The following is a 27,583-nucleotide window of genomic DNA, read 5'->3' as shown; positions in this document are numbered from 1 at the left end:
ATTGATAAACATTTAACACAGATATAAATTACTTCAAGAAATTCCATGCATGTTAGAGCAAAACATTGTATGTATACAAAATATTGAATGCAATTAATATTGTATATTGAAATAAAATTGGCTTTACGCGTAAGCTGCTAGGTATATTTTGGGAATTGGCCAATACTAATTTGAAAATGCCATAATAAACTGACATTTTTGTTTGTTTTGTTTGGCATTACGATGGAAATCTGTCGAAAGGAGTTTGCCTGGATTATTTTTCACAACTTTCAACGTGGTTAATTCCACTACCGAACATGTCGTTAAACTTAGTTCTTTGTTTTACGTTAGATACTCCATAACTGTTTGTCGAAAAGACCAAATGTGGTGCTTCAAAAGGCGTTTATTTAAACGGGGCAAGTGATAAATCATGGATTTATGGTTATGAGCCGTAGATTAAACAGCAATCAACCACAAAGCAAATGGTCGACTGTTACTTCGGGACATAATGCTAATTGGCTAATATTCCTCTAGAGTAACGTAGGACTAGAAAATCATTCTGCATCATGACAATGCGATTTCTCACCCATTTCGGTGAACAGGCGAATTTCTAAGCAGTCAAAATATCGAGTTGATAACTCATTCCCCCTATAGTCCTAACACGTCACATAATGACTTCTTCTTATTCCATCACATCAAAGAAAAAGGCAGAAAAGCAGTTAACGTGTTTAAAAAACCACGTCTTGCATCGACCAATGGCTCAAACGACTGCCAAAATTTCTTGATCATTATTTTCGATCAATCAAGCCATAATTTTTTTCTTATTTACTATTCCCGAAATATACAGAGCAGCCCTCGAATTCATATTGCTTGCCACAATAATCCAAATTTACTTGATAATTGCATCTTGGTGATGGGGTGTAATCTATAGTCAAAGTTAACAGAAACAATATATTTTATATAGATAATTTGGTGGATTGTGTTGCAGTGACTTGTTGATATCTCGTTTTCAAGTAGACGGCACTAATATCCTAATAAATGTAGGTTAAGCACGTTTAATGGTTGGTTAAATCCAATAAAACATACATTTTGGGGTAATTTTTGTTTTAATTAACTTTATTAAAATGAGAAAATTTTGGCCAGAATTATTTTTTGTAGCTGTAAAAGTCACACAGATGATCTACATAAGAGTTTGTTTAACTTTCATGATGAGTTTCAATGACTGAGACAAGAATGGAAAGAAACAGCAGATTTTTATACATTGGCGACTAATAAAAAACTAAAGGATAACATCGCAAATGGTGAAATATAAATTTCCTAGCATATGCCCTACATACATACATAGATAATTTATATAAATACATCCGTATACCATAGTGTAGATGGTATAGTAGGGATTATCCTTTATACTACTACCATTTTAACTTGTTTTTTTCTCCTTCTTGAAATTTGTTCATTTTTGGAATTGGTTATTTGGTGAATGTTTAAATTATTACACATACGACACGTGTCCAGAAGGGACTGGCAGCATGATATTAATACTATTTTTCTTTCATTTTAAATATCTTGCTCAATCCGACGTCCATTCCCAATCAAGTCACTTAATAATTATAGAAACTCCTGAATTCCTAAATCCTTCACCAACTTCTAAAACAAAACAAAAAAAAAAAAACTAACATAAATCACTATGATGAATGTAACAAATATGATGGCAATGAACAATAAACAAAAAAACAACCATCTTATATACTTTATACATATATAGTTTTAAATAAAATGTATTTAAATCCTTGTATTTGATAGTTTATTATATAAGATTAATAATGATATAATGATTATGTAAACGAGAGACTGACTCACTTTGGTAATGAATTTGATATCCTTTGGTTTTTGTGTTGTTATTTTTTTTTTTTTTTGCGTAAATCCTAAGATAGTTTTAATTTTCATAAATTAAAACAAATAAACGGAAAACTTTTTTGCATTATTAATTGAAATAATAAACTTACTTACTACTCTCTCTATAATCAAAGAAAATATGTTAACTGTATTTGAGGCATGTTTCAAGCAAACTAAACTCACTGTAAAACCAGTTGAATCAGTCTATATACATATATATATATTCAAAGTATATATACCTACATGCAAACATATATGTAAGAAAACACTCCATTTAATGCAATTATATTGTTGGTGTTGGTCGCCTGCCTGTGCCTTGCCTGCCTGCATCTATCTGTCTGACTGTCTCGTCTGTCTGACTGGCTGGTCTTAGCCGCCCTTCTTTCTCTCTTTCACTCTATCTCTCTCTCTCTCTATCTATCTAACTATCTCTTTTTCTTAAACATACACACACACACACACACACACACATACACAATGCCAACTAAAACGCAAATCCTTGTTGTTATCTGAAAATTTATCACAGACAAATCTGTCAACACAAACACAGACACAACAGCATCAGCATCAACAGCAACAACAGTACAATGGAACCGCCATAGCATCCTCCACAATAACGACGACAACAACAGCAACTGGAACAACGCTGGTCACGCAGGCATCTCTGACAAATGGCTATGCCATGGAGCAAGTGCAGCAGCAGCAGCAACAACAACAGCAACCACCACAGCAATCATCACAACCCCCCCAAAATGTGCTTAGCATAGTGAGTTTGGCCAAAAGAATAGAAAAAGAAAACCAAATGCAAAAATTATAATAAAATAAAATGGCAAGCAAACAAACAAAAAATGAGAACACCGAAAAAAAAACAGCACCCCCCGGAAAAAAATGGCAAAACGGCCAGCAAAAATCTCAAGGAAACCCCAAAACAAAAAAAATGTTAAAAAATAAGAAAAGAAAACTCAAGCTCTGGCTCTTGCATACAATTGAAATTTACGTGCCGGAGTTTGGTCTCGGTTTCGGTCTTGGTTTCTGTTTTTGGTTTTGTTAGGTTTTTGCCTTCCCCTTAAGCTCTTCTCTTCCGTTTCCCTGAATTGTCTTGTCTTCATTAGGCGCATTTTGGGTATAGAGTTAAGCCACTCTGATAGCCAGTATACAGAATAAAATTTATTATTGTCAAAAAGTTTTTTCAGTTTCTGCTTTCCATTTTTTTTGTTTTGTACATTTCGTTTCGTATAATTGATAGGATAATCCAATTGGATTCCAACTGAAACTTATTAAGAGAAAATGCATCTATATTCCATTATGCGATAACTAAACCCTAATATAATCGGTATTGGTTAAATATTTATCGTATGTCATTAATTTAAAGATTTTCTTATAAAGTTCTTCTTAATAATTGTCTCCTCACATCAACGAATTTTACCGATATTTAATGACCTTCTATAGCATTATTTTAAATAACAATCAAAAGTTACTTTAAAAAAAAAGGGCATAAAAAATTGATTTGCAAAGTCATTAAAGACAATGTATCATAGATTCATTAAAACTTAAAGGATACTTTGCAATCGCTAATTTCTAAGTTATGTTTAAGTTTTTAATTGTATGCGAAAAAAAAGATGAAAAAAGAAAACAAATTCCTAACGAAATGCCAACACCTCTTACATTGGAATCAAAACATTTAGGGCAAAATGAAATGCCGCTACTGTTTTGCATGCTCTCTTGTTGTTACGAAATTCAAAAAGGCAAAACAACAACAACAACAAAAAAATGGTTCAGCAAATTTATGCAAAAATGTTTTTGATGCCAAATCAAAATATGGCCAAGTTAGGTCACAAGAGTGTCGCGTGTCGTCTATCGCGTTTACGAATCCCAAAAATACAATACAAAAAAAAAACAAAAAAAACCTGAAATGAAAGAAGCATTTTTATAAACTTAAAAGCGTTAAATGTCATTTACACAAAGTAACCCAAACCCAAAAAAAAAAAAAAAACATAAAAATTACCATACTCCTAAGCCCCTCACCTATCCAGAGCCTGCAGCAATTCGAAACCCGCAGCCCATAGAGTTAGCCGTTAGCCATTTATATGGACAAATACAAAAAGAACAAAAAAAAAAAGAGGAAAAAGTTTTTCACGCCATTTCACTTGGGCTGGAAAATGTTCGGTAAACATGCAAGGCAAATGGGAAAAAATTGTCATGGAAAAGAGAAATTTTTTGGTTTAGATTTATGTGTCAACAATGGAGGCGACAAATTAAGTTAAGCGTTTATTTCTATAGCCTATTTTATGGGGCTTTTCCCCCGCCCAAATATCAACCATGCCTAAGCTATTGTAATTGTAGTCATCGTTGTCGTGTTTACTGTTTTTATTTTTCTTTTTTTTTTTGGCATTGTCAACGCATTTGATTTGCCCAAGCGTAAATTGACAATTTTTATATTATATTATGCATATGTGTGAATCTCTCCCTCTCTCTCTCTCTAGATGTTAGTGTGTGTGTCTGTGTGTGTGCAATGGCAACAATGCAATACAAGTGGCATGCCACACTGCATTTTCTGTTTTAATAATGCAAAAATACAAATGCAAACATTTCCGCAGGGCTGTCATTGTCATTGGCTCTGGGATTCCATTGCATTTTAGCAGACAGTGGGGATTCGAGGATTCGAGGATTGGGTTATTGCAACAGTTGTGCCGACTGCGACAGTTTTATTGCATAAGACAACAGAAGTTAGTGGCTCACACTCACACACACACACACACACAAACACAGACAGACACACGCAGCGCCACAGAGGCAGGAACACGAACACGTGCATATGTCAATGTATTGGTATATTGTTATCTCCCATTCGTTGTGTGTGTATGAAAACTTTTCGATCTGCAACATTTTCTTTTTTTTTATTGGGTCACACACACATATGTATGTTTGTATGTATGTACACACTCACCGGAAGAGGAGTAGGGGGATAGAACGAAATATGCGTGTATGACTGTAAACCACTTGAAAATTGTATTTTCATTTCAATTGTTTATTTATTGCGGCACTTGTTCGCATTCGATTTGCCATGCACTGCAAAAGGCAGCAGCAGAACCAAAAAACCACAACAACAACAACACCAGCTAGCAAACAAACCAAACAATTGCGAAAAATACATTTCGCTGTATTTGAAATTCTTATTTAAAGCTCAAGTAGTAAACCAAATCTAATATAAATATAAATAGTTATATAGCTATATAGTTATTCAAACTCATAACTGCTCAAACAAGAATACAGTATGAAAATCAAGAGGAAAATAAATCCTTCTTAAAGTGAGGAAATATTGATCGAGATCAAACAATTATATATACACATACCTATCTAAAAGACTAAGACAATGTTACATTTTGTTCGACTTGCAATTTAGTGATGGCAAACGAACATCAATAACCAGCTTATGATTAATCGAAATTGCTCGATTATTAATTATAATAATTTGAAAAAAATTCGATTTAGATAATTTTAAATATTTTAAAATTAAAGTGTAAAATAAATGTCATTTAAAATCAATTAGAAACGGGAATTATTCGAGCCATTAATCGCGGTTAATGATTTGATTAACTGATGTAAATTAATCATAAGCTTGGGCAAAATAATCGATTATTGATTTACTAATCGTGCCATCACTACTTGTAATTAGTAACATTTCTCACAATTTGTTGCCCAGTTAGTATTTGTTAATTATCATTTGAAATATTTTTACTCGTTCGCGTGTGCAAATGGAGAGAAATGAAACTGACAAAAATTTAAATAAATTATTTCTTAGGAAATTAAATTTGAGTCTACTTTAAGAAAATATACAAGAAATAAACAAACAGTAGCCCTAATATTGTAAGAGTAATTAAACAGTCAAACTGTTAAAAATGGTCAGAAATAGTTCAACAGACTTTAGCTATGTATATCGTACCCCATTCCTAGATCAGTTTTATAGGAAACTGTTTTAATATTATTTTATATAACAACTTTTAACTAAATGATTTTTGTGTATTTTTCTCATTTCTCTTTCCACAGTCCACAGTATTGATTGCCAGTGAGGCAGCGGCGGATTCACAACAGAACTCAAGCCAACCAAATGCCGTTGGCGGCGGCGGTGGAGGAGGAGGTGGAGGCGGCGGCGGAGGCGGCGGTAGTGGCAGTAGCATCGGTGGTAATTCACCCAGTTCACCAATCAGCAGCTCAGCACCGTCCAGTGTAACCGCATCGCAATCCACAGCAACCGCCGCCAATATAGCCACACTTAATGGCAGTGCAAATGATGGCAACATCTCTGGCAACACATCGCCCATAGCCAGCGGTGAGCCCTTGTTGCAAACGCCGCCCGCTGTCCAGCAGCAGCAGCAACAGCAACAACAACAGCAGCAACAACAGTCGACACTCAACATATGCAGCAGTCCACCAACAGCAGGGGCAGCAACATCAGTTACAGCCAGCTCTATAGCCACTGGAGCCTTGGCTGCGACCAGCAGTAGTGGAGTTGGTCTCTTGCCCACAGCTGGATTGGATAGTAGTGCCAATGGTGCAGCACAAGCAGCCGTCGCCGCACAAGCAGCAGCTGTTGCCGCAGCTGCAGCAGCAGCAGCAGCAGCCAGTGCCGGTACAGGGGGAGCTGGTGGACCCGGCGGGAACGGCGGTGGTGCTGGTGGAGCTATGGTGCCAGCAAGTACATCACAAGTGATTGCCCATCTTAATGCAGCAGCTGCAGCGGCTAGCGGCATTATGACCGCTTCAGTGCAATCACCCAATGTGGCCACTAGTCTGACCAGTGCTCTAGTCCCGGCTCAGCCGGTGTCATCGGTGGCCGCAGCTGTGGCGGCCGCTGCCTCCTTGGATGCCAAACATCAGCCAAAACGTCTGCATGTCTCCAATATACCATTTCGCTTCAGAGATCCAGATCTGCGTGCCATGTTTGGGGTGAATATAAAAGTTGAATTATTATTGCCATTGCATTCTCATTTATTTTCTAATCTAACTTTCAGCAATTTGGTACCATTCTGGATGTGGAAATAATATTCAATGAACGTGGCAGCAAGGTAAGTTTGCTTTTATTATACTCTCCCCCTCCCCTGCCCCGGCCCCCCTCTCCAGACACAAGATACCCCCAAAAGCATTTTTGAATAAAACTATTCATCCTATTTGATGCCTGCTGCTGCCGCTGCTGATGTCGCTTAGACCCCGCCGCCTGCCTGTTCCTTGAATTGTGTTAGACATTTTGCATTTAATTGTCGCACAATTCATTTAAATTATGCACTCGAAGCATACTCAAAGCAAGTGCCGGTGTGTTGAGATGAGCTATGCTGATGCTTTTGTCCATTTTATCCATTCCATGTTGCCGGAGCAACTCAAACTCAAATGATGGTGGCACATTATTCATTCAACTAGAGATAAAGAATGTCTGAAGAGTGGAGAATACAAAAATAATTGCATAGTTACGGGCGTCATGACTGCTCCTACATGCCTGCTGCTGTCCTTCTGCTGCTGTCATCTTTAAGAAAATTGTGCATAATTTAGATTGCCAACACCTTTTTCAATAGATAAATGGATGGCGGGGGGATTGGGCATGTGGGCAGAGGCGTGGCATGGAGGAAGCATAAACGGAGCGGCAGGCGTTGGCCTGAAAGTCTAGGCTAAAAAGCACGTGCATGTTGTTGTCCTCGTTGTCGTCCTCGTCGTCGTTGTCCTTGTTGTCCTCGTCCTTTATAGCTCACCCCAAATATCTGCCAAAAAAATAAAATTAAAATACTAAAGAGAGAACAAATGGAAAGCATGTCCTTGGCCGCCATGTCGATGTAGCTTTTATACAATAGAAAAGAAAACTCTTTCTCTCACTCTCTCTTCCTCTCATCCTCTCCTCTCTGTTCCTTTTAATTTTATATATACAGAAATTTATTATATTTATCTATATTCATAAGTATAAACCTACTCTAAATGTTTCTTTAATTGCATGTTTTGATTGCGATTGCCAGGGATTCGGTTTTGTAACATTCGCTAACAGCAACGATGCAGAACGAGCACGCGAACGTCTACACGGCACCGTGGTTGAGGGACGCAAAATCGAGGTGGGTGCATGCCAAAATCATATATATATATATATAACTCTATACACACACACACACACACAGACACACACCACACACACAAACATGCATACACACTTAAAGACAACCATTTGCCATTTGCTTATTTAAAATTGTCCTTTTTCATAATAATTTTCGATTACTCGTGATTTTTAATCATATACTCTTTATACTCTGATTGATTTTTAAATTATGCGCGCATTTTATTTGCCTTTCATTAAAAAATGAAAAAAAAAAAATTAATTACAATCGTTTCTTTCTTACGTTTGCGTTTTCTCGCTCTCACTCTCCGGATTCAGTTTTCATTAATGTTCAATGGTCAGCCGCAAATAATTGGCATTTAAAATATGCTGAAAATGTGCAAAGTATAGTTCATACTGATTGAACAGAACCCAACTCAACTGAACTCAACTCGTGTGCAACGAGTGAACCGGAGAGCTGGTTAAACAAATTAACTAAAGCCACACAAAAGGCAGCATCATTCAAAGTAAATTCATACGGAAATCGGCTCTCTAATTAAGCCATGGTCAACAGTTTTCGTCGACCAAATTTTTTTTTTTCTTTTTTGTTTATTTTGTTTCGGAATACCGTTCGAACAAAAAATTAATGCCAAAGGAAACCAAAAAACAAAAACATTCCAAACCAAAGCAAATAAAAGGCAAACATTCAATTCAAATGGAAAAATCATTCAGGAAATGCAACCGAAACTGTTCAAATAAGACTATAAAATTCACTGATTTCCGGTATTTGGCTTTCAATATGTTTTCACAAGAATAAATTAAAATGAAAAACGAAATTTTAAAAGAACCCAGAAAACGATAGATTTTATTTTGATGTCCTGATTACCAAAAAACTTTACTAAGTACAAATTTTTGACTTTGATTTTGTTATGTGTGGAAATATTTTCGAAATTGTTTATCGATAATATGAATGCCAACATAAATGCGTACTAAACTAACTAACTAAATGTTTTTCGATACCAGAAAATCAAACAATAAAGTAAAGAAATGAGAATGAAATGACGATTACCCTATTTAAACATGTTTTAATAAATTTTCGGTTGCACTTTCTGTTCAAAATCCTACACATGATCACATTTAGCACTCACACACACTCACAAACATACTCACACACACACATTTACACATATACATACACATTGAAAAGAAAAATTAAAAAATATTTGCATAATTGTTTACTAACGTTTAATATATATCCTCTCTTTCTTTCTCTGCCATTATTTCTCTCTATTTTTCTCTCTATATGCGACCTAATATATCTTTATATAAATCCAAAAAAATAAAATTATCTCCATCACCAATAAAATAAAAACCACCAAACAACCAATCAATCAACCACCACCAACCACAATCGCGCTGCAAATTTTTGAATTCTCGTTATCAATAACCAACAAACAACAAAATGTGAAGGTGAATAATGCCACTGCACGTGTACAAACCAAAAAAGTGACAGCAGTACCCAATGGTAAGTTATTCTAACACAATTCACACTCACCTCCATATGCCCCAATACATATAAAACACACACACACACACACTCACACACCTCATACACACTCTCATACATTTACCCCTAGATATATAAAAGTTAAGTTTAGGCTATGTAACGAAACAAGTTTAAGTGTTGAACAAAGAAATGCAATTACGCCTTGCAACGGCGGCAACAAAAGCACCAACAGCAGCAACACTAACAACATTAGCAGCAACAGCAACAGCAACAACAGCAGTACAATAAAACTTTAACAAAAAACTGCCATAACATTTGACTGGCCATTGCTGCTGCTGTTCCTTTTCTTCTTGTCCATGTTGTTGTTGTTGTTGCTGCTGCTGTTGTTTCTTTAAAGTTTTGTTTAACTTTTCACATCAACCAACAAAATAGAAACACAAAAACAACAAACCAAAAAAAGAAGCAACAAAAACACAACTAAGAAAAATCACAAGAAAAGTGAAACAAAACAAAAAATTTGAGTTGCCAAGCGAACGTTTCATCTAATGAAAATGTTTCTTTTCTAACCACCACCCACACCCATTAGCACCACCAGTTCACACATACTCCCATCACATGGTTAGTTCATTTACTCCCCCTTCCTGCCGCCCCACAAAAAAAGAAGAGGAAGAAGAAACACTCTCGTTCGTTGCTTTGCGTTGCATTGTTTTATATACTAAGTATTCTCCTATGTATGCCAAGGTGCCAAGTAAAGCAATCTAACAATTAATAGAAGTTTTGCCAAACTGCCAAACCAAAAAACAAAGAAAAAAAACGGAAAAAAACCAAAAACAAACATCATAACTAAAGCAAACTAAAACTAAATAAGCTAATAATTTATTTTTTATTCTACTAATTTGTGATTTAAGTTATAATGTGTGTTATCTTCGATTACAATGAACAATTAATAATAATGATTTTTGATAATGATGATGATGATGATGATTGCTCATTCAATATTGTTTTTTTTTTTATATATTTATTTATCTCAAATCAACCACCAACCCAAACCACATAGTTGTACTGACCAAAGATGGTGCCATACCGGCCCCAGCTCTAGGTGAGCCATGAAAACAAACAAACAAAAAAAAAAAAACAAAATAAAAAAATATACCAATACAAATGCATGAATTTCGTAATGTGCTTGCCTGCGCCTCAGCCTCTCCCTCAGCCTATCTAGCCGCACTCCACTCTCACTCTAAATCTATTTCCAAAATGAACTAGAATTTAAATAAACTAACTAAATGTTGAAAATGCAGCTACCCCCAAACTAATTCAACAAAAATTAATCAAATGGCATGTTGCACGTTGTACAAACTGTTGTTGCCATGTCCAAACAAACAACTCAAGAAATATTGGCTAAAAGAACTAAAGAAAACCAAAGCAAAGTGAAATCTTTTTTTTCCTTTTTGTTATTTTATTTCTTACCACTAGCATGCAAATATCAAGGAGAGGAAAAATAGTTTTCGAAAAAATTTTTGAAAACTTTCTTTTTACTTGCATTTTAATACATATACATTTGGTTCCTTTTTGTTGTTTTGTGTGTGTGTGTGTGTGTAAATTAGGACTCAAAACCAAGTTGTGTGTGCAGCAGTATCTTCATATATCTTAACTTAATCTTAATCCAATCTGGTCTCTTTCGCTCTTTTAGTATTGTGGCCTGGCCTCCTTTTGCTTGTTCATTTTAAAGTTTATTCAGTTAGAAGTTCTAAGATATTTACTATACCATTTTGCAGTTTCGCACAATTTCATTTGAAGTTGTGGCAAAAAAAAAGAAAGAAAAATAAAAAGAAAAGGAAACTTTATAAAGTCGTATCAAAAAGAAGACTGTAAGAAAGTTTTCTAATGTCCCCCGTTGCCCTTCTTCATGACACCACAGCATCGAGTCCATGCAATGTAGAATAAATAATACTACTGATTAAATCGTCCTCGTTTTTTTTATCTGTTTGCCATTAAAAAGTATTCACAGCAGAAAATCTATACTTTAGTTTCGCTCAATACGATAAGCCGCTTACAAACCAAACCAAACCGAACCAAAAACCATGCCAGACCAGAGCAAATCAAACCAAGCAGGCCCAGACCTAAAGGAAGGATGACTGACTTCATTTTATACCAAGCGGCAAAAGCGGCTCACACAACTCCATTACTAGGTAGTAGGGAGGGGGTTGGGCAAGGAAGTTGTTCCCCAGTGGTTGCATATCCTTTTGCCGATGCAAAATGCTTTTGTATTGCCAACAAAACTTCAAGCACAAAACGAAAGAATGAACAGGGCGCCAACATTATGAAAGAAGCTGCAGGTAAAATGGAGATGAAGAAGCATTTGCCTTTGGCCTTTTTAAATCGACCACCGTCTTATGGTTGGACCCTATTTTCTCTAGATTCCTGGCCTCGTGCACGTAATGCGCTTCATTTGCCTTGCACTAAATGCTGCTGCTGGAGAGCAGATGGCTCTGGTCGTCAGAAGGGGTGGGGCTAAAGTCAGAGCGAGTCACTGGATATTATGGACATGGGCAGCAGCAGCAGTCACTTTATCACGTTTCGAACTGGCTCCTTTTGCATGGCAAATCGCTTGAACCATTACCAGGATGTCATGGTAGGGAATAGGATGGAATGGGATGAAATGGCATGGGATGTGGTTGGAAGAGGCTCACACTCTCACGTCGTCCTGGTCCTGGGCCAGATAGATAGATAGATAGACAGGCAGAGGCAGTCAGGATAATTACAAATAAACCACAAAGTTGCAAACATGTTGCACACTCTCGCACACATATGAACACATAAATTTAAAAAACCAAAAAAAAAAAAAACTAGAAGGCAAATGTGAAAAGAAAAGAAAAAGTTTTCCTAGTTTTTCCAGGCAGGCAACACCAGCAGCAGTTATCCTGCTGAGGGGCACCCTTGAGGCCGCGCCACAGAAACGTTTTATTTTGTTGCTCTGTGTTGTTATGTCTTATGCAAATGTAAGCCCCCCAAACCCCACTTTACCACACCACCTTCTCACACACACACACACACACACACACACACACACACACACACTCACTCACACACACACACACAAACTCTCTCCGTATACTTTGTGCATTTTGAAGAAAGTTTGTACTGTATATTGTATATGCTGATTTCCACGCTGCACGGCATAAACCCAACTATATATACCATATATATTCCTGTTCCTTTTTCTGTTCAGTTCGGTTCTCCTTTTTTTTTCTTTTCCTTTTGCCTTGATCCTTTGACATGTTAAACTTAATGCGCCTTTATGTCGTTCTTACTGCTTCTGGAACCCAACCCAGCATTACCATCGCGTCTCTCCTGCTGTCTCCTGTATCTTGTCTTCTGTCTGCTGTCTACTGTGTTGGGCTCCACATCACATGGTGGGGTGTCAGTTGCTCTTTCTCTCTCTGTCTCTCTGACATGTCTTTAACGGAGTGTTTTTTTTTTGTGGTTACTTATTTTGCCATTTTGTTCTCTAAATTTGCATAGCATTCAGATGATAGACAAAGAAGGTGAAGAATACAACTGATTGCCTGCTCATCCAGGCATTCGATTAAGTGAATAGATGAATATAAGAATAAATTTCAATGCTCTTCGTTAGATAAATTTACAAAAGTGATCCATAGAAAAGTAAAGTAAAGCAAAAGTAAATGTAATGTTTTACAAAAGATTAACTAATTACTATTTATAATGCCCATTAATAACGCTTGCATTGTCCGATATCCAATTATTTTAAATTATTTTAAATAGTTTGTTTGCTTCAAATACAAGACCTACATATACTATCTATATGTAGTAGTAGATAATATTTATATTGGGACAATTTAGAAATCGTCAATGCACTTCCATAACTCAAAAATTAAGATGATTAATGCAATTTCTAAATTTCTCAACACAAGGTGGACAAGGGAGCACAAAAATTAAGATAGTCAATTTAATTTCTTAACTTCCCAACCCGAGTTGGGCAAGGAAGAACAAAAACTATACTATACATATATTAATACTAGTTAGTCCGTATGAGTATGAGTCTTATAGTAATTTGGGGATTTTTCTTTACAATTTAAATTGAAAATACATGATGACGCCATTGATGATACCCTTTTCAACTCCCCCTTTCCATGTCAAATATTTAGAAATAACTTTAATTCAATGAATTTAATAGCTTACACACCCTTACATGTGTCTATATAAAGATATATTCATATACATATGATAATTAGTTTTAGCCAAGCCAGGCAAACAAATCCATTTTATTTTTGTTGCATACTTTTGTGAGCAGCATGCCCGACCCCCTTCAGAAAATGTATATCAAAATCCGAAATCAAGAACAAATGTAAAACAAAAGTTAGCATGTCACAGAAATAAACAAAACATTTGATTTGTTTATGTATACATACAAATATATAACCCCAATTATATATAATATAATAATAGTTAAGTACATATACTACATACATATATATAAGCACTAGAAAATCTTGTAACTACCTATATATACATACATACATACCATTATATATATTTTCATATAATATAGAGCTGCACGTTTTTGATGTGCCTAAGAAAATGAACTTCAATATGTTTATGTCCAACATTAGAAAATCAACTAATTAATTTAAAACTAATGCAAATATTTTCTCTTGCCTTTTCCATGCCACATACAACAACAATGACAACTCAACAACAACAACAACAACAATTGTAAATGAATTTCTTCAAAATGTGCTACAGTCTGCGTACAATGGCCAGAAGGTAAGCGATTTGTCAACTAAATGTTGTAAATCTCGCATATATATTTTCTGGTTTTTTTTTCTTCGTATTTTATGTATGTATTTATTGCCTGCCATATTATGTTATAAATTTTTGCAAATAATCTACAACATTCCGAGACAAAAACAATATGCAAACAGAGACATCAATAAGTCTAAATAATATAAATATATATATATATATATATTCACATATAACTATTTCCATATAAATGTATATATATATATATATATATATATTGTGTTTTTTTAACTTGTGTTTTTTTTTTGTTATGCAAAACCACATAGCATATAAGAAAACGATACAAAGAATATTACTAGTATATAAGTTTTAAAGCGATCCGAAACGATGAAATAGTATATGAAATTGCCTACATACATATATACATATATATATCTACATATAATAATCAGACAGGGGTTTTAATATATATACAATACTAAGTAACTATTTTATATACATACATACATAAACATACATACATACATGCATATGTACATAACATACTACGTTCTCGTACGTGTAACTACAACAATATTTATTTAGGGCTGGTCGTTGTCAACTTATTGTCCTCATCGTTGGGTTTAGTTAGAGCATAAAGACAAACATCATCATCAGCAACAGCAGCTAAAACGAAATTAGCAGCAGAATCAGCCAGGTCAAAGTTTATAAAATTGTCACTATTCTTTCCCAATGGCATTTATGCAAAATATTGAACTCTTAATTTTTGCATAGTTTTTATATATTGTTCTGCATTTGTTATTTGTTTTTCTTTGTTTTTATTGGTAGGTCTTACAAGAAAATTGATTGCCCCATTTCAAAAAAGAAACAAAAAAGTGTCTATTAAAATATATAAATAGCGGTTTGTACTTGATTACGTTGTTGTTTAGTTCTACTTCTTCTATATTATCTTTTATTTTTGTCTGTTTAGTCATACATATTTTGATACGAACGAATTGAAAAGCAATAGTAAAAACTGTAAGCCATATTAACTATAACCCGCTCGTTGTATCTACCTACCCAACCCGCCCGACCCCTCTGCCACCCATCAGTTCTAAAGCAGGCGCGTTGCCAATTTTTCTATTTCTAGTCTTGATAATGTGATTATGATAATGATATTGGTAATGATAATGATACTGATAATGATGATGAGATAATCTTGCGATTATAATAATGATGGTTATGAATTTTTAGCATATTGCGGCTGTGTTGTCTTATGCATAATTACCTTACCTTATATATATATTATATTATATTATATTACATTATATTGTATCCATTCTATCTATTTATCTCTATCGCTCTATCTCTCTCTATCTATCTAATGTATCTTGTTTAACCAAGTTTTGTGTTTTTTTGTTAGTATGTGCCGTTTCCTTTAATTTTATTTATCCTTTTCCTTTTCCATTTTATGTTGTTTAAGACTTTCAATATATATTTTCCTTTTATTTAGTTTTTATCATTGCCTTTTGGTCTGGTAATATATATATATTTATATATATTTCCTCTTTGGCCTGAACACGTCTGAATTGTTAATTTAGAATAAAAAAACAAAAACATTATATACTCGTAATTGTACTTCTTATATGGTTTAGTCTCCTAACTGGCGCGTTATTCAATCAGTCTATACAATTCGATACGATTCGATTCAATTTAATTGAAGTCAATTTTAACAGTTAAACTTAGCACTTAGATCTAAGATAAATTAAAATAAAAGATTGTCTCGCCTCGCCTCGCTACGTCTGCGTCCTCTCACTGCATCCATGAAACACTTTGATATGTATATATTAAAATTTATACCCACAAAACACACACGCACACACCGACAAACTCTCTCTCCATCATCTAAGATCAATTAATGAAATGAAATAAAATTTATAATCAAATCATACATATGCACCTGACAACTAAAGGTTATCGCCTACCAGTGGCTGCCGCCTGGCCATTTTTGGGTGGACCCGTGGGTGCTGGAGGGCCAACCTTGACGCCAGTCCCTGTACCGATGCCTATGCCCATGTCCTGTGCCATGCCAATGCCAACTCAAACGCAAACCGCAGCGAATTCAACGGCTAATACGGCTGCTGTAGCCGCTGCAGCGGCAGCTGCTGCACATGCAGCGACGACGCCCATTGTTTTAGCGCCACGCCCACCAACGCATAACAATAGTATGCCCACAGCAACAGCAGCGCCCACAGCAGCAACGACACGGCGGAGGTATTACCACAACAACAACAATAACTACAACAAGAACATCTACAAAAATCCATTCAAATTCAATTTGTGTGTGTGAAGGGAGAGAGAGAGAGAGAGATACAAAAAAGGTGGCGCAACAAAAAATAAAAGTTCAAAAATTGATCAACAATAAACAGACAACACACCTTCACCCACACAGAGATACACACAAATGCAACTCCAAGTACAGTAATAGTAAACGTAACAGTAAACAATAACAGTTAAATCCCAAATCTGAAACTCAACCAAACAGTCACAGTCAAGTCGTTTTAGCTATGAGAACTCTGTACCATAATATTGTCAATGTTTGTTGTCTTGTTTCTCTCTTTTGGTTTTTAAGCATTTGGGTTTTAAAGCAAAATATAATAATATATCTCGTACATTGCATACTTTTTGGCGCCCTTGAGATTGCATTGATTCAACGGCTAGGCACACCCACACATACGCTCATACTCACCACTACACACCTGAATTAGCGGCAACTATGCGAAATTGTATTCTGTAATTAGATGTTAAGTAATGACAAGGATTTAGCAATTAACCATTAGTTTAAAAACATTATTTATCGTATATATATATATTTATACATATATCGCATATCTAGTAGAACAAAGAAAATGAACGAATTTTAATGCGCAGCAACGATTCTGTTAAGACTCTTTGTTAATTCACTCGCTGTCTGGTCTCTTAGAGCAAAAGAAACTCCTTTTTAGCAACCCATTATCTCTCTGACTATCCTTTTATCTGCCTCCTTTAAACATGCCTAACAAATTAAGCTCTCTTTCTCTGTCGTTTGTTATAAACATACATATGTCCATCTTGTTTAATTATTATCGGTTTCTTTTATGTTACGTTTGGCAGTCTTTTGCACGTTTTTTTTTTTTTTTTTTGTGTTCCGTTTTTTGATTTTCAAACATCTATTAAGCTTTCATGCAAAACTTTTCCCAAAAATCAAAAATTAAACGTTAGAGAATACAAATTTGATCAATTTGCCATGCCAATATATTCATACAGACATACATAAATACATCTATAGAGATAGAAAATTATTCAAAAATGTCGAAATATTTGCAATTTTCAATTTTATTGCATGTTACGTGAAAAAGTTTTGCCATTCCTTTAATTGTATCATGCCAAACGCATTTTAGTTTTTGTCCCGCCTTCTCTCTTGTGCATATGTGTGTTTTTTTTTTTTTAATTCATTTATTAAGTGATAGAAATATATACAAAGAAGGAAAGGAAATTTGGAAAAAAGTTTGCGAGGGGAAGTAGCTTGTGTGGTACTGCCAGCGAGGGTATTGCTTCACACAGGCGTGCTTCCACCCGCTTCCTGCTCTCAGGTCATTCGACTCGACTCAGCTGCTCCACTCTGCGGAGCTCAGTCATGGCGATAGCCGCGAACTCGTTGAATGCCTCCCAGTTTTCCCTGCGACGAATCATCATTGGGACCAAGTTGGATACCGTGATTTGCTCCCCGAGTTCCGCCTCGAGGTGTTCTCTCTCGGTTTCGAAGCGTCCGCACTTGAAGAGGACATGTTCGGCCGTCTCGTCTTCTCCATTGGCGCACCATGCGCACTCTGGGCTTGATGCGTGTCTAAACCGGTGTAGGTAGCCACGGAAGCACCCGTGACCGCTCAGAAGTTGCGTCGAGAAGAAGTTGACTTCTCCATGGGCCCTGGCCAACCAGTCTTTTAGGCTTGGGATTAGCCGTGTGTGTGTGTGTGTGTGTGTATGAAAATTAACATAGAATATTGAACAAATTGAAATTAAAATCCGATGAAAAGAGTTGGACAAAAAAAAACTCTAACCAATTCGAGGTAGAGCCCACAACCAACCACAATGATCAAATTTTGTTTTGAGCTAATAATTTGCATACAAATATCGCAAATCGAATTTTTAATTGCAAACAAATTTTCAATTTTATCACTCGGACTCGAATTTGAAATTTGCCTATTAATAAACTCACACACAAATACACACGCGGGCGCATACACATTTCAATTATAATTTTTGTGTAGATTTTCAATCAAAGGTGGTCGACGGAAACCCGAGTCCAAAAATTTGCAGGGTAACTGTTTCCGTTTCACACACGAATTTATACAATTGTATGTACCTGTGTGAGTGTGTGTGTGCTCTGTTGTCATGCTATGGCTATCAATTATTATCGGCCATTCGATTCTCTGCATTCCTGGTTGGCTTTTGCGGCTTTTTGGCCAGAAAATTGTTAATTATGAAGCATATCAATTCGGTTATCAATTGAGTGAGAAACCGCGCAGAATTTATGCATAATTGAATACATCCGATACACATACATACATAAATACTCATATGCGTATACAGAAATCAATTAAAATCGGTTTAAAATAATTATAGACCAATGCAAATCTTTAATTATGAATAGCATATTTGAAATTACTTGAGTATATTGAGTGTAATGCTTTGATACTTTGTTGGTTTATTAAAACTAATAATCGCAATAGTTATCGATAAATATCCTCTAATTTGTTTTATCCTCCAATACCAAATAATGCAACAAGACAATCAAATTATTATAAAAAAAAAACCATACAGTATGGAAGAGTCTGAACATTTTTCAATTGAAATCGGATTCTATTTGGAAAATCCTTCATATTCGGGGTAAACCATATGGAAATGTTTTACTGGGGAACGAACACACACGATTGTAGATTGAATCTGAAGCTTACATATGTATACGTATATAAACGATACCCCTTTTCCCACGTATGCCTCGAAAATGACACTCTAACCCTTATGTAAAAATTGATTCTGCATTTAGTATATACGCGTATAAATATTTTCTTTAAACAAATAGCATAATGAATAAATATATTTCTGCTAGTTCCTATTATTGTATAATAATATAAGAAAAGGTGAACGGTTTAAATTTAATTTAGTTCAATTTGATTGCTTTTTATTCACACACACACGCACACACAGACACATGTAAACACAGTTTTCTAACCAACAACAAGAAATGCAATGAGTTTTATTTTGTTTTTTTTTTTTTTTTTGTGTTGTTTTGTTTAGGTCTTGAAGCATAATTGTAATTGAAATACTGTATACATATATAAATCTACTTAAAATGTATGGCCAAATCATACTAAAAGAACGATCTAATGTTTTCCTTATTCCGTATTGTTGATGATCTCAAATAAAATTATATATACATACATATATAAAAACCAATGAAACACACATACACTCATACATATTTATAATATATTTTATATAAAACAAAAAACTGCAATATAAAGTGCAACAATTAAGTAGCATTTCTTGGTAATTGAGTGTGCTCTAATGTTAAAGTATTTATGTTTCTCGAAATGATTACCCATTTTTAATATATTTTACTTTGATATATATCTATGTATATACGAATGTATATGGATATATTTGAATTATACACGTATGTCTTATGTATTGTTATATGTATATAAAATCATCGCAGCGCTAAATATATATATAAAACCTATCGAAAAAATCAAAACAGTTACTACATAATAATGCCTAGAATTTGCCTTATATATATTTTATACCACTTAAATATTATCACACACACACACGCACACACACATATGCGTGTATGTGTGTGTCTGTGTCTGTGTGTGTGTATATATATATCTACATACATATATATTTACTTATATAAAAAGAGAGAAAACTAACCGCATGCGTTTTATGTTCTTTTCTTTTCCTTTTTCTACTTTTTGCACACGAATACAAACAAAAACAAACTATACAAACACACATACACACACACACTGGTAAAATTGTTGTGTAAAATCGTTGCAAAAAAAAAAAACCACACACACACAAAACAAAACTAAAAAATCAAACAAACAAAAAAAAACCAAACCAAAATACCGAAAATTTTATTTTTTGGTTACGCCAACACAAACCCTCCCGTCCGTCCCCGCCCCCCATTTCACGTTACGCCACACAGCCGCCGTAGCTGCCGCCGCTGCAATGCGTGGAGTTACCATACAACGTGGACACGTGGGCGTGGTCGGTGCCACACCCTATCATCATCCCCATCATCCGCACCATCATCCAGCGCTGCTGGCAGCCTCCGCTGCCGCTGCCCAACAGCAGCAACAACGTCAAGTGGCCGCCGCCGCCGTGGCCGCAGCAGCCGCCCAACAGCAGCAGCAACAGCATCAACAACAGCAACAGCATCAACAGCAACAACAGCAACAGCATCAACAGCAACAGCAGCAGCATCACCAACAGCAGCAGCAGCAACACCAACAGCAGCAGCAACACCAACAACACCAGCAACAGCATGCTGCAACAGTCGCTGCCGTTGCCGCAACGCATCCGCATGCCGCTCATGCATTGGCCCCACAATTGGCGCAATTGCAGCCAGCCCTGCAAGCGGTGGCAGTGCCCACAGCCGCTGGAACGGCTGCTGCTGCTGCTGTTGCCCAGCAACATTCGGCTCTGCAGCAATCGTTGGCCGCTGCGGCAGCTGCCCAAAATCCTGCCGGTGTGGCCAGCAATCAGGCAAGTGCTGCTGCAGCCGCTTATGCGGCACGTCTATCGGCGGCAACGGCCGCATCCCAAACCCCGGCCGCTGCTGCTGCGGCTGCTGCTTCCATGGCAGCGTCGGCCAATGCGGCCAACAATGCTGCCGCTTTGCATGGATTTGCGCCGTAAGTAGAAGAGTCCTTCTTCGTTATCGTCAGTCAATCAGTCAATCGGTTTGTCAGTCTGTCGGCGTCGCGATTGCCCAGAATAGCGCACAGATTAGCTGATGCGCTGTTCATTAGTTGTGTAATAACTTGCATTTTTCTCTCTCTAATATTAGTTTGCGATCGAAAGAACAAAAACAGTTTTTTTTTTTTTGAATGTAGTTTTAGCGCACTTTACTTCTTCTTCTACTACTACTACTACGATAACTAAATTACACTTATTTTTTAGTTAAACATTTTTGTTTTCTAATTATGTTTGTGTCTACACATACCATACACTCTTACACACACTGACTCGCTCAGCACACACACACACACACCATCAGATACACTAAAGTATGATCATCGATAAAACCCGTGCTTAAAAAAAAATGATAATGTTCATAGCTTTTAACATTGTTTATCCATTTCTTTCTCTCTCTCTCTCTCATGTTGGTGGATAACTGCATATATATTAAATATATGAATATATATTTATACATACATACGTATTATTATTTATTTTTTCGTCTTTTAGAGTATGTAAAGATTTATACTCTGTATATCCTACGACTTGCCTTAACTGAATAATACATTTGCCATTCTTAATATATATGTATTTATACATATATATATATATATATCGAACTCTCTTTTTATATATAGACTGGATAGAAGCAAGCTGCAACCAAAATAAAGAGCACGCTAAATTATACATAAACAAATGAACCTTCATGCATACACATACATACATACATACATATATATACATACATATATAAGAAATTGCATTAGAGAATTATTAACTGAAAGCAAGAGTTAACTTGATTTTTCTATAGTTTTTGTTTCGTTTGGCCATGTTGATTCTATTTTAACTTCTTTTTTTTTTTTGTTTTTGTACATACAAACATAAATATAAACATATAAAAAATACATAGTCAACTATATTGTGTAACACTAGGCGTATGAGCAATTCGAGTATGAATAACTCTCTTTCGCTCCCTCACTCTCTCTCTCTCTCTTTATTTCTTTATAAATTTCAATCAACTAAACGTTGGCGCCTTGTGTGCATGTTTTTCTTACCAACAACAACAACAACATCAGCCAAAATACAAAAATATTCTTGATTTATCCTATACATGCCAAACATATACACTTACTTTCTTTGTGGCTGCCATTCTATATACACATTCCCTACTACTCCTACTTCTTCTCTTCATCTTCTATCACCGCACACACTTTTGCCATAGCCGAATGAATGACATGACATACATATATCTACGTATCTACTATATATTTTTATATATATATCAAATTAATAATAATCAAAACCCAAATCGACCAAAACTAATTTAGCTAGGTGCATGTGTGTCTGTTCTGTCTATACAACAACAACAAACAAACAAACAAACAATTATAAATAAAACTAAAACCAAGAAACGAGTCTTGAATGTAGTATCGGGAAATGGAATGCCAAAATAAGTATGTTTTGCGGTTGATTCAATAATATTTTTTTGTTCTCTTTTGAGTTTTTGTTTAATAAATTAAAATAAATGCCCCAAAACCTTAAACCCACCAACTTTATTTCAAATGAATCAAAGCGGTAATGCTTCGTTATCAATTACTACATTAGGAAAAAGAAAAAAAAAGGTTATTAGGAGTTTGAAAAGAAAGCAAAAAGAGACAGGGTTTTTTTTTGTATTTTTTCGTTCGTTTTGATTAAGAAGTTGTAGGAATTTTGTTAGGCTCTCACCTACCTACTTTAGGTTATACCTCGAAAATGAGCACACAAAACACAACAAACCTCTAATGACCCTTTCCTCAACCAATCAGCCGCTGATCACTTACTCGCCCATTTAATGCAGAGACACACTCACACACACACACACACATAGGGGATACAATTATTAATCTTGATTGTATTTTGAACCTTTTTTTGACAGTTCTCGTAGATCCCTCTCTACCTTAACTTCCAAACCCACTGGCAAAAACCTTCTATCTATACCCCCTTCCCCTCTACACATATCACACAAGTGCGTTAAAAATTTAACAAAAAAAAAAGAGTAAAATTATATTAAAATTAATAAAAACAAAAAAAAATGATTAATAATAATTGAAAAGTGATCAATTTTTGAATTTTGCTTTTAAGTGCCTGAGAAGACTTCCTTTCACATACAAATATACATGAAAGTTCAGTCAAAGTAATAAACTATAAACATAAATTTAACTGAACTATCATTTCAAATGAGATTAAACAAAAACAAAAAAAGGAAAAATCCAACAATAAACTAATCAACAAAAATGGTTATTAATACATTTTCTTTATCTTTTCTTCCGCCTACTTTGCCATTACCTTGCCTTGCCAATCATCATTCTACCAATAGTGTATACTATGATCCCTTCTTAGCAGCTGCTGCAACCGCTGATCCAAATCTACGCTTCCAGGTGAGTTAAAACAACTTCTAATTGCAAATAATTATTCATTTTAGTGCTAAGTAAGTTTCTATAAGTTTTAGCATTTAATAGGTTAATTTTTTTTCCATTATTTACACTAAGGCTAGCTTAACTAACTTTTCTTTCTTTTTAAATATCCGTTATATATTTATATTTATATATATCTACCTCTCTATCTGTCTATCTCTTAAACTATATATACATATCATTATTATATATAAATCTTACAGGCAGCCAAACCGGTCACTGAAGTTCCAGCCACTCAGCCAGCCGCCATATTAAATGTAATAAAACCCATTCAAATTAATATGCTATTTCAAAAGAAAAAAAAAAACAAAAAAAAACAACAACATCCAAAAAGCAGAAAATATTTTTTCTTTCTATCTCTTTCTCTCTCTCTATATAAAAATATTCTTTCATACAATTTTTTTTTATTTTTGTTTTTTTTTTTTTTTTTTTTTTGATAGTAGCTTGTGAAAGAAAAAATACACTTATATTAATTGAGTTTTGAAACATTTGACTTGGTTTTTGGAACAGAAGTTGTCTTTTATTTTTAATGCTCTTGTGATTGTATTATGATTTTTGCTTTAATCTTCTTTGCATTTTCATTGAACTAACAAGGCGATAAAAAAAAACACACACACACACACAAACTTTAACTAAAACTAAGCAACAAAAAAAAAAAGAACAGAAATGAAACACAAAAATCAATCATAAAAAACTTTGTTGGTAACTTTTTTGGTCGTGCAAATGCGTATTCATATTTTTATGTCAAGACTTTTCAATCGTCTAACTAAAGCTAAATCCATTTCCAAATACCACACATATACCATGAAAACTTTTTACACACACAAACAGTTTGAGGCTTGGCTTTATTTCTATTCAACTTGTTTTTTTTTTTTTATTATTCACTTTTTGTTGTCCACATTTCAATGTTATAGCTAATAATAATTGCGTATATACATATATACATACATAAACCCACCTAACTTTCTTTCATTCCATTTATATTCCATTTAATATATACGCTATATACATATAAATATAATTGCATCCTTGTTTTCCCTTCTTCATTCATTTTTTTGTGCATTGTTTTACTCCCCATCATTATACTCAAATAAATATAGCTTAACTTGTATGATTTGTTCGAAGGAGAAAAAAAGATGAGAACAATTTCTATAAGAAAACACACACACACAAACACACATACAATGACATACACATACATGTTCGCAATCATTTCAAAAGCTTTAAAGAGTCGGCGAAGTGCATACTTTCAGGCCGCAAATCGTCCTCTATTTCTTACTCTCTCTCTCTCTCTCGCTTTCTCTCTCTATCTATCTATCTCTCTTTTGTATTGTATCTATTTACACTAAATCAAATCACTCTTGACTGTCTTTAAAATCTTTTTTAAGGCCTTTCTTAACAGATAAATGCAAGTTTTTTTTTTTATTTTATTTTCTGTTTTATATTTGTCATACATTTTTATTTTGTACATTATTTTTATGAAAATTTTTATTGAAATGGGAAACTTAAAATTTAATATTATATAACCACACATACATCGTCATATATGAATATATTTACATATATATTATATATATACTTCAAATGCTGTAAACATTTTCGTAACTAAGTTCTATGTATATTCTTCTTCTTTGGTTACCTTTTTTCACGAATATTACTCAACATACAACTCAACAACTACAACAACTACAACCACAACAACAACAACTGCAACTGCAATTATAACACCAACACCAACTCAATCGAAAAAAAATACAACTACTATTACTACAACGCAACAAAAATTCGTTACGAATGTCGTTTAAACCGAAAAAAAAACCAAAAAAAACAAAAACAAATTATAAATATACAAAAATTACAGCGCCGCACTGTGACTACGCTAAACAGTACCCCACATACGATCAACCGCATTCCGGTGCCACAGAATGTTTTGGTAAAAATAATCATATCTAGAGCTAGCTATTCCTTCAATGCAACCCACCTCCCCTCAGCCCGCCAGCCACCCAACCTTTGCCCCATTCCATCTCCAATCCTTAATAATATCCACAGCAAAACGCAACCCCAACTAGAAAGCATCCACCCTACCCCATTTGGTTCATGTTCACGTTGTTTCACTGTGTTAATTGTTGTGTCACGGGTTTTGAGTTTTTGTTTTTAATATTTTTGATTAATGCCCGCCGATTTCTAATATATATACCTACCCATTTTTCAATTGTAAATATCGTACGTAATCGATGATTAAATATAATTTTATTTTATCTAATGTAACATGTAATGTAATATTATTATCACATCTGGGCACATACTTATACATACATACGTTATGGTTTGTCCAATAAGCTTTAAGTTAACCCTAGTTGTAGTTTATATACCTACCATATTTATATACTATATATACATTGCTCTAAGTTCTTTATTATTGGCCCCTTGACCATCCTTTGCAAATTTCGTTTTGGTTTGTTGCGTTATCCCCCCTTTATTTTTATTTTTTTTCGTTATTTACATTTATTTTTTTTGGATTTGTAGTAAATGGTTGTCGTAATTTCAATTGAAACCATTTTGGCATCTTGGGTTGTAGCCTCAGCCAGGAAGTTGCATATATATTATATGACATATGTCTATATACATATTTATATATGTATATAAACAATATATTTATATAGATATATACTTCCAAGTTGATTTATTGTGCACACGTTTTATGTTTAACGGTTTTAGGTTTCTTTAAATATCCATAAATATATATATATATATATATATTTATATTTAATATATATATATATTATATTATATTTATATATTATATTTATATATATATATTTAATATATATATATATATATATATATATATTTAATATGTGTGTCTATGTTTATTGTTTTTATTTGATTTTTTTCCTTGTTTTCATTTCTCTATTGGTTGTTTTAGCTTTATCCCGAAAAAAAAAACAAAAAAATATTAATAATGTTTATAAAAATTTACAAAAAAAAAAAAAACACTATCTTTCGCTAGTTGTCTTCTTTTTTGACTTTTTGCCGTTGTCCTTGCCGCTCCGACAATTTTGTTAAGAACTGCGTCTGTTTTTAGTTTTAACACACAATTTGCTTCACATTATTCCAGGCCACTGCTCCGCTGTTAAAGACACCCTTGTCTCAGGCCCAGCAGCAGGCGTATGCCACAGCGGCTACCACCTATACGGCGGTTGCTGCCCGAGCTGCTTATGGAGCTGCTGCAGCTGCAGCCGCCCAACCGGCACTAGCTGGCTATGCCACAGTAGCGGGGTAAGTGTCTTCATCCTTATTCACAAATTCAGTCTCACTCCCACCACGCCCATCTTCCATCCTGCAACAAATACAATCCATACAATCCCGTCTCTTTACTCGATAAGACTAAACGAATCGATCAATTTATAGAGAACTGATATTCGATTGATAAATTTTTGAATGGTATTGCAAAATGTTTCCTCTCTGTATACATATTATATTACTATTTGTAAGTTACATTATTCAAAATACACACTATATAAAATCAATATAAAAACTCATATATATGAACTGAGTTAGTTATAAGTTTTTATTAGTTACGTATTTTATTGGTTTGGAATATTTTTATTGTGATCTTTTCTTTATTTTTCACAATTTATATTTTTTTGATCATTTCCAACTAGATTAATTTTATCTGGTTTTCGGAATCTTTCATAATATTATTCTTATTTAGAATTTTCAATTAATAAACCCACGTAAAACCCCTTTCTTCAGTCCTTTACCATTACTTTATATTCAATACCATCATATTGAAAGGCTATGCCAATTCTTTTTTCGCTTTATTTAGTTATAATTCTCAACTTGTTTTACCGTTCGACGATACGGCATAGCTAAATTATTCCCTACCATACGAATTGAATTCCAACCAATTTTTATTTAATT

General features: G+C 34.5%; 1 protein-coding gene across 14 annotated transcripts in view; it reads left to right on the top strand.

Annotated features, from left to right (window-relative positions):
• Nucleotides 1–27,583, top strand: part of LOC6646383 (homeotic protein female sterile) — a 102,247-nt gene that overhangs the window by 73,424 nt on the left and 1,240 nt on the right. The window contains exons 3-14 of one of the 14 annotated variants that reach the window (XM_047011946.1): nucleotides 2,402–2,641; nucleotides 5,923–6,822; nucleotides 6,888–6,941; nucleotides 7,875–7,967; nucleotides 9,416–9,470; nucleotides 10,510–10,551; nucleotides 14,217–14,237; nucleotides 20,452–21,160; nucleotides 23,563–23,623; nucleotides 23,863–23,916; nucleotides 25,521–25,592; nucleotides 26,778–26,938. In XM_047011946.1, the coding sequence (XP_046867902.1) occupies nucleotides 2,402–2,641; nucleotides 5,923–6,822; nucleotides 6,888–6,941; nucleotides 7,875–7,967; nucleotides 9,416–9,470; nucleotides 10,510–10,551; nucleotides 14,217–14,237; nucleotides 20,452–21,160; nucleotides 23,563–23,623; nucleotides 23,863–23,916; nucleotides 25,521–25,592; nucleotides 26,778–26,938 (2,462 nt within the window). Of the gene's footprint in view, nucleotides 1–2,401; nucleotides 2,642–5,922; nucleotides 6,823–6,887; nucleotides 6,942–7,874; nucleotides 7,968–9,415; nucleotides 9,471–10,509; nucleotides 10,552–14,216; nucleotides 14,238–16,168; nucleotides 16,470–20,451; nucleotides 21,161–23,562; nucleotides 23,624–23,862; nucleotides 23,917–25,520; nucleotides 25,593–26,777; nucleotides 26,939–27,583 lie in introns of those variants that run through there. The other 13 variants (XM_047011953.1, XM_047011952.1, XM_047011947.1 and 10 more) reach the window with 13 other exon arrangements.

Source organism: Drosophila willistoni, assembly GCF_018902025.1.
Source record: "Drosophila willistoni isolate 14030-0811.24 chromosome XR unlocalized genomic scaffold, UCI_dwil_1.1 Seg143, whole genome shotgun sequence".
Taxonomy (NCBI): domain Eukaryota; kingdom Metazoa; phylum Arthropoda; class Insecta; order Diptera; family Drosophilidae; genus Drosophila; species Drosophila willistoni.
This window is presented reverse-complemented; position numbering and strand designations above follow the sequence as displayed.